Source organism: Folsomia candida, unplaced genomic scaffold, assembly GCF_002217175.1.
Source record: "Folsomia candida strain VU population unplaced genomic scaffold, ASM221717v1 Fcan01_Sc020, whole genome shotgun sequence".
NCBI lineage: Eukaryota > Metazoa > Arthropoda > Collembola > Entomobryomorpha > Isotomidae > Folsomia > Folsomia candida.
The window spans coordinates 1,345,757-1,353,898 of NW_019091212.1; the positions used below are offsets into that span (position 1 = coordinate 1,345,757).

General features: G+C 41.6%; 3 protein-coding genes across 5 annotated transcripts; 1 reads left to right on the forward strand and 2 right to left on the reverse strand.

Moving 5' to 3' along the window:
* Positions 1-184: 184 nt before the first annotated feature.
* LOC110857958 (proline-rich extensin-like protein EPR1) lies at positions 185-2,858 on the reverse strand. 2 transcript variants are annotated; one of them, XM_035858400.1, is made up of 8 exons: positions 2,700-2,858; positions 2,179-2,595; positions 1,777-1,953; positions 1,627-1,704; positions 1,484-1,543; positions 1,169-1,392; positions 572-1,069; positions 185-487 (listed from the first exon to the last, which is right to left on the reverse strand). In XM_035858400.1, exons 1-8 carry the CDS (start codon positions 2,833-2,835, stop codon positions 263-265), a joined length of 1,815 nt encoding a protein of 604 aa, XP_035714293.1. In that variant the 5' UTR covers positions 2,836-2,858; the 3' UTR covers positions 185-262. The 2 variants fall into 2 exon arrangements, with proteins under 2 accessions (XP_035714293.1, XP_021962260.2); XM_022106568.2 differs by having other exon boundaries at positions 572-1,392.
* Positions 2,859-4,138: 1,280 nt separating this feature from the next.
* On the forward strand, positions 4,139-6,462 carry LOC110858205 (cytochrome P450 3A8). Its single transcript, XM_035858604.1, has 3 exons — positions 4,139-4,528; positions 4,686-4,835; positions 4,915-6,462. The coding sequence occupies exons 1-3, from the start codon at positions 4,479-4,481 to the stop codon at positions 6,188-6,190; spliced, it is 1,476 nt and encodes a 491-aa protein (XP_035714497.1). The 5' UTR covers positions 4,139-4,478; the 3' UTR covers positions 6,191-6,462.
* On the reverse strand, positions 6,198-7,958 carry LOC118438401 (protein Star-like). Of its 2 annotated transcripts, XM_035858605.1 has the most exons (4): positions 7,709-7,958; positions 7,440-7,634; positions 7,143-7,370; positions 6,198-6,954 (listed from the first exon to the last, which is right to left on the reverse strand). In XM_035858605.1, exons 2-4 carry the CDS (start codon positions 7,575-7,577, stop codon positions 6,913-6,915), a joined length of 408 nt encoding a protein of 135 aa, XP_035714498.1. In that variant the 5' UTR covers positions 7,578-7,634; positions 7,709-7,958; the 3' UTR covers positions 6,198-6,912. The 2 variants fall into 2 exon arrangements, with proteins under 2 accessions (XP_035714498.1, XP_035714499.1); XM_035858606.1 differs by lacking the exon at positions 7,709-7,958 and having other exon boundaries at positions 7,440-7,670.
* Positions 7,959-8,142: the final 184 nt, after the last annotated feature.

Below are 8,142 nucleotides of genomic sequence, written 5' to 3' on the forward strand. Positions count from 1 at the left end.
GAGAGCATTTATTCATGCACACAAAACTTCTTGCCCGTAATGACTACGAAAAATGCCGAGATTGAGTTCTGTTCGAGATGAACTTTCTTAAAAGTGTCGTGATCAATCAATGCAAAGTTAGAGAGGAGAAGCCAAAAGTACAGCAAAACGTGATAAAATAGAGGAGGTGAATTAGGACTGAATATGAATTTGAATAATAAAGTATTTTTATGTATTTTATTTAAGAGAATGATTGAATGTTTTTAAAACGCGAAATTGGCAACTAGGACGGGGAATATACTTCGTGATGTCCGTTATTGTGCGAATGATGGTCGTCTAAATTAGTGAGAGGTCCAAATAAGGCGAGAGTTTGAAGGACAATCTGTTCCAATCGTTTGAAAGCTGCATTTGGAGCGTCTAGGATGTCGTCCAAGTCCATGTCCTCCATTCCTGCCAAATCCTGCGCCACCTTCGCCAGTTGCGACGAGTAGGCGACGAGGGCCATTTTCTGTTTGTTGAAAATTGAACTTTTTAAGTACTAACGGCAATAGTAGATTTGCACGTAAATAATGTTATCAATTGTGCATCATACCGAATCCTGTCTGCAGTGAGACTCCTCAATCGTGGTCCCCAACTTGACCCAGTGGGGGTACGACTCCAAGAGGGCTTTCACCCCCCTTGTCACGACAATTCGGGTTCGTTGTAGTTTGCAGGTGACCACACCTCTCCGGCCGGAAGCGTCTTCTACGAGGACATGGAGCGGTTTAGTGAGAGACGTTCGGTAACGGTCGCTTGCAATCAAAATTTGATCAAACGCTTGGAGAAATGAGCTGCTGAAGGATTCCTCGTCAGTTTTTGTGGCTGGTTGGGAATATATTTCTTCTTCGGAAATGTATGTGGAGGGTTTTTTGGCTGGTGGGGAATATATTATTTCTTCGGAAATGTATGTGGAGGGTTTTTTGGCTGGTGGGGAATATATTTCTTCGGAAATGTATGTGGAGGGTTTTTTGGCTGGTGGGGAATATATTTCTTCGGAAATGTATGTGGAGGGTTTTTTGGCTGGTGGGGAATATATTTTTTCTTCGGAAATGTATGCGGAGGGTTTTTTGGCTGGTGGGGAATATATTTCTTCGGAAATGTATGTGGAGGGTTTTTTGGCTGGTGGGGAATATATTTTTTCTTCGGAAATGTATGCGGAGGGTTGTTGGGGTGGTGCTGGGTAGACTTCTGATTCGGATGATAAGCCGTCAAATACCTCCTTTTGATCGTAATTTGTCTGGGACGGGGGGTTTGGATAAGCTTCTTGTGGATATGGCTCCTCAACCTTTTCTTCTTCTGGGTATGGAGTTTGCTTCTTGTCCTCTGCAGGACTTTGCACCACGTAAATTTCTTCCTCAGAAACGTAGGGCGCATCTGCAGGGGGCATCAATTTTTTTTAGATTTCATTGTTTTTTTTCATCTTTTTCATGCAGCCAATAGTTAAAAATTTCATATTCTGACTCACCCGTTGTCCCGCTTCCACCGGAAGCTGCGAAACTGTACGGGTCGAAAACTTCTACTTCCACTGGAATACACAAAGAAAGACGAATATGGAAGATGTCAAAATGCTAAAGAGATTGTGCACATGACCTTCGCCGGTGAACGTACTTGGTTCAATTGGCCGTTCAAATTCGTGGGGCTGTTCCTTTTTGTACGTGGAGTGAACTGAATGGGCTCTCTCTTCAACTAAAGATACAAATATTTACAAATTATTCAATACGTTATGAAATTGTGGAGAATGGGTGTGGGATGAATTACTTTCTGGCTCTTCTTCATTGTAAGAGCGAGTCTCCTTGGGATAGAGGTATGTCACGTTTTGACCCTCATAAGGGGGAGGAGCCGTATAAACTGTGGGGTCGGTAGTGGGGTAGGCTGCTGGTGTGTAAACGGGTGGGAGTGGATCTGACGATGAGTGAGCAGAGGACTCGGCGTAATCTATTTCAAGTAGTGAATCACGGAGTTGCTTATTAATGCAATTCTCAAAATGCCTCACAGACAAATATCTACAACTCAGAATTCATAGTAAGCAGCAGAAACTTCAACTACTGTGTGAAAAGTGGGCTATTTGAGACTTTGAGACCATCTCGTTACACAAAAATCTACTCTCCCACAATTCGTATGGTATTTGAAAGAAGAAAAATTTTGTTTTAACTCTAATACCGTTTACTGGAGAAGCAGCCACGTAGTCTTGTTGAGGGGACGGTTCTGGAGAATATGATGGCGCGTCGACGATTTGGGGGGACGGTTCCGGCGAATATGATGGCGTGTCGACGATTTGGGGGGACGGTTCCGGCGAATATGATGGCGTGTCGACGATTTGGGGGGACGGTTCCGGCGAATATGATGGCGTGTCGACGATTTGGGGGGACGGTTCCGGCGAATATGATGGCGTGTCGACGATTTGGGGGGACGGTTCCGGCGAATATGATGGCGTGTCGACGATTTGGGGGGACGGTTCCGGCGAATATGATGGCGTGTCGACGATTTGGGGGGACGGTTCCGGCGAGTATGATGGCTCGACTATTTGTGGGGCTGATGTATCACCTTTGTCCTCGTAAACAAGTTCCGGCATGGGAACTTTTTGTAATAAAATAAAATGTGTATAAATTTGTTAATTTTTAGTGCGTGTAGGATGGAAGTTGAAATTAAAAGATATTTATTTACAATAATCCACCACTCACCACTTGTCACAAACCCAACCAGAAGAAAAAAGATGTACAATTTTAGTTTCATAATTTTGACGTGAATCTGTTCCAGTTTTAAACTCGTTACTATTCGTCGACAAAAAGATAACTGTGCCACACTGCCAAGATGCATCCCCTTTTACGAAATGTCCTGCATGACGTATTTCAAACATCAACATTTTCACTGGCCATGTCCCTGTTAAATTCATACTTTATCGAGTAGTGGATTAAGTTCGCAGATGCACATTCTTGAGATATTAGTCAAGCATAATTTTATTTGATAATTAATCTGGCCATTAATTAAGTTAGCAATACTTCTGTAAGAACAATGCGACCTTGTGACTTATTGTAGACAAAATTGGTCCAAATCTATACTGAATATGATGACACGTATCAAAAATTATGCAAAGGTCAATCCAGTCCCGATGCTAATTTGCTTTGGCTCAAATGTATAATAATCACAGTATAATTATCTAATACATAAAATATTTGGAGCAACCAATTTCATGATGTCAGTATTTTGTCGTCTGTATTTCATGTTTATTTTGGGAATTACGATGTACTGAGTTTTTACGATTCGGAGGATAAGAATTCAAAACAATGGGGATTCCAAATTCCCAATTCGGAATGGTTGCATTTAAAATAGCTTACGTTCCGATGAATGTCAAGGTGCAACTGATTTTTATGGTGATAAAATGATAAAATGATGAAAATGATGATAAAAGCTGCTTATCGAAATAATATATTTCACAGCATTCAACTAGTGCATTCTGTTATTTCATGAAAACGTTGTGAAGAGCTGGTTATCAATTTATGCAAAAATGAGTGGCTGTTGGGTTTCTCATCTAATCAGAGTAATCTTGCAATGCAATCTATCTACGAATCATGAGATTCGACGCTTATGTTGATACATTTCTTTGAAATTTAATAGCTCCAAAAATTAATGATCACGCCACGATAATTATTATTGATCAGTTACGTTTTCTGTTTATTTTACTCCCATTTTACATATGCCGTCCGACAATGGCATTTGGTTCTTAACGTGTCTCTTGTAAAAATGAGTTATGCATGCATTGGTGAGATTTTGCATGGAATCTAATTCGCAATGCTGTAAAATGATTGTGCAGTCATCGTTGTTTAGGTAATAAATAAAGGAATGTTTTTTGCGAATTCGTCGCCTCCAAATCTATTAATTTCTACTGCCAAAATAGCCATGATATCCAGTCTGCATGCGCTCCGATAGAATTACAACTGAAGAATGTGACCATGTGAAACGTTCTTGTGGTTTATTATATGAATTGTAGTTCGGGTAGATGAGGGACGGAAATCGGAGTCGTTTTTCAATAAATTCACATGATTCAGACCACAATTGTGAGTGTGACCATAATTGAGGTTTTACGAGTGATGCATGTCTGTAATCACACATTTGACGAATCTAAACAAATGCCACTCGTAATACATAATTTCGATGCGAAACGTCTGAGAATGAAAATATCGGGGTCGCCAAAGCTATCCAGTTGCGTCTGGTGCATATCGGTGAATGATTTATCTGGGAAAGTAATTCGACCCCTCAAAGCATTGATACGGACACGACATAAAAGGACGAGAACCCAGCGTTAAAAAATCAGACGCGTCTTTACCCGGATAACTGAATAGAAACTGAAGTTAAGCAACCAATTTGGGCAGTACAGAAGAATACAAGGTGCAAAATAGGAGATCAACGAGTGAAGAGTTCCTGGAATTGTCGTGAAGAAAAGAAAGTTAAAAAATCTCACGATGATATTGTGTGTGGGTTTAGTCCTTGCGTGTGGCTTTCTCTGGTATTGGTAAGTGAAAATAATTTACATTAACTTTGCTGGCTTACGAGAATTTCAAATTAAGATGTCCTAAATTGTCCTGAGGATTTATTTAAATCGAAATGGCAACAATCTCGAGTATGTACATGTGAAAAATGTATTTTCTTATTTACTTTGAACTTTGCAGGTACCTCACTAAAAATCATAAATACTGGGCCTCCCGTGGTGTTGCCGGACCTCAACCACTCCCAATCTTTGGGACCTACCTGTGTCAATTCTTCACCCCATTCCAAGACAGCGAACTGGAACGATACGAAAAATATGGGAAGATTTACGGGTAAGAGAATGACATGATAATCATCTTCAATGCAAAAAATGAAAATCACAGCCTTAAAAAGTAACGTGATTTTCCTTAGAATTTACGACGGCACTCAACCCGGTCTCATCGTTGGTCGGCCCGACCTCGTTCGACAAATCATGGTCGGCCAACTCGCCCTCGATGTATTCCGAAACCGTCGTGCCGTGAAGACCACGCACCCCGTGATGGCCAAATTCCTCTCTTCCCTGGAGGACGACACCTGGAAACGCGTCCGCTCCATCACGGCCCCCACATTCACTTCGGGCAAGCTCAAGAGAATCATCCCCTGCATGACGGCTGCTTCCGGTCCCCTCCTCGCCAACCTGGCCGCCGCTGCTGCCAACGCCTCTGATCTTGACCTCAAAGCCCTCTTCGGAGCGTATACCATGGACGTCATCGCCCATTCCGCCTTTGCCACCACACCCGACGACGTTTTCGTTCAACAGGCCTCCCTCCTCTTCACTTTCCCGTTCTGGAGGAAATTTCTCGACTACATCGTTCCCATGGCTGTGTTGGAGAAATTCAGCTTCACCGTCCTCCCAAAGGACCCCATGACCTTCTTTAGAGAGGTCACCATCCGAATAATTCGCCATCGTCGAGCCACAGGGGAGATGCACCACCAAGATTTTCTTCAACTTCTGATGGATGCAGAGGAGACGGAGGAGACCGGTTCGGATGTTAAGAAGAAGCTCACCGAGGAAGAAATCCTGGCGCAATCGGTTCTTTTCTTTTCTGTTGGTTTTGAGACCTCGTCTCAGCTCCTCGCCTATGCCGGATACTGCCTCGCCCTCAACCCAGACGTGCAAGATACGGCTTATGAAAAAATTATCGAAGCTCTCCAAAAGAAGTATGGGACAGAAATTCCGGAAGAAATTGACCCCGAAGAGTTGACCAAGATCAAGTATCTCAACGCCGTGCTGGACGAGACCCTTCGTCTCTACAATCCCGTACTGAGGATGGAACGACGGGCATCATCCGACTTTCAACTGGGCGATACTAACATCATCATCCCGAAGGGCATGATTGTTGGCATCCCTGTTTGGGCGATGCATCACTCGGAGGAGTTCTACCCAGACCCTTGGGCCTTCGACCCAGAAAGGTTTCTCACGGGGAACATCGTGCCTGGAACTTATCTGCCCTTCGGCGATGGGCCGAGAAACTGCATCGGGAGTCGTTTCGCTCTCCTGGAAAGTCGAATTGCACTTGCGAAGATTTTGTTAAAGTTCAAATTTGTCCGTTCCCCAACGACCAAGGTGCCGTTGGAATTTTTCCCAACGGGACGACCACTTCTGGGACCTAAGGCCATCGTTGTTCGGGTGGAGGAAAGAAACTGACCGCTGATTTTTTTTACAAAATTATTGAAAATTCATTTCATAGCAGTTTATTAGAGTTTGTTTTATTTTGCAGGATTAAGCTTTATTAATTTCATTGCGTTTGATTTCAGGATGGTTTCGGGATGGTTTCGTAGTCAAAAATCGTAGTGCTAATAAAATACAAATTTAAATTTGTTCTCCTTATGTTGATAAAAAAAATATTGAGCATATGTAAAACCCACGGAAATTCAACTTTACTAATTCACAATCACTAAACATTTAAATTACAATTTCATAGACATTTTCATGATATAATATTAACAAATGTATACAGGGTTGAAACAAGTACTAGACTCGACTAGAATTGTTAAACGGAGACAGTGAATTTTAAAGCAATTTGCCCATTTAAATACAGACATTACACATCAGAATGTGGAAGGGAGTCACCAGAATTTCTCCCGTGCTCTTTTAAGCTTGACGTTGTAGATACAGAGAAATAAGTTACAATAACGAAAAATGAGTAAAAACAAGTAAATTACCTATTTTATGTAATTGACTATTTTTAGTAATTAACTATTTTATAGCCGCATTCCTAATTACACGTAGCTCAAAAAGTTATCCAGCCACAACTCTCTGGTCCAGTTCCTCTATGATGGACTTGTGAGCGTAGATCTGATCATGAGAATATCCGTTTTTTATAAATGTGATGTATTTGTAGCCAGCCTCACCAATCATGTACATCCTCACGGGGTGACATAGGCAGCATGAACCTCAATGGAAAAGACCTGCAGCAAAACATAAATATATTCCAATAAATAAATTATGTAGGGCGCTGTTCGTAAACTTCGTAACGCTGGCTAACCATAGGAAGATAGGGATTTTTCCCTATCTTCCCATGGTTAGCCAGCGTTACGAAGTTTACGAACAGCGCCTAGTCTATACATTTAGTTCAATATATGTTTTTGAACTTTACCTTGATCAATACTTTGTTCCATGGGATGGTTTTCAAAACATCCAACTCAGCCCCTTCAATGTCCAAGCTAAAGTAGTCGACAGTGGTCAAATTCAAGGCCGAGAGGATGGCGTAGATGGGGAAACATTGCGATTCGAAAGGTTGATATTTGTCCTCTCCACCAATAAAATGTCTTTTGCCCCGGATGAAAGTGAGCCCTTCGCCCGTCTGATGTCTGAGAAATGTCATCTGTGATGGAGAATCACTAGTCAAACTCAATGGAACAGTTTTATTATATTTTACTTTGAGATCATGTACCACTTTTGGGCGGATTGTCGTCGAGAGGCAGCATTTTGCAATGAATGCGGCCCTGTTTCGATCAGTCAATTTTTTCAACGGTCGTGGATCCCCCTCAATCAGAACCCCACTCCAGGCAAAATATCTCTCGAGCAGCATCGTGTTAGAATAAAATTCTCCATCATTTGCACCCGCCTCGATAAAAGTTCCATTTTTCTGAACAATTCAAATTTCAAAAATAGTATAGACACACTTTGCTATTAGTACTTTTCTTTGTTTACAATGTTTACCTTTCGAGAGAACAGAGCCAATACAAACTTGACCACTTCCTGCTGTTTGGATGTGTCCGTGGGGTAAAGCGGAGTCCAATCAACACCATTACGACTATCTCTAAATGGCGACGGTGGAATAATATAATTTTTCAAAATGTATGCCTGTAGTTCGGGACTTGATTGAGTCAAGTTTTCCAAAGACGCGTTTTTCCATCCTATAACAAAAAATGGACAATAAAATAGGCTTCTTTCTTAGTTTACTTGTCTCCACAAAATTACCATTGACCAGACCCGAGGATAGGTGCACTACTAGTTAATTAATCAAAGCACTAGTATTAATTAATTAATTTCAAATTAATTCTATATTATCCAATTACCGGGTATAGTTTGAATTGGAGAGCCCAAAGTGACGGATTCCACCTCCAAGAATTCGTCCTTCGCCCACATCATCC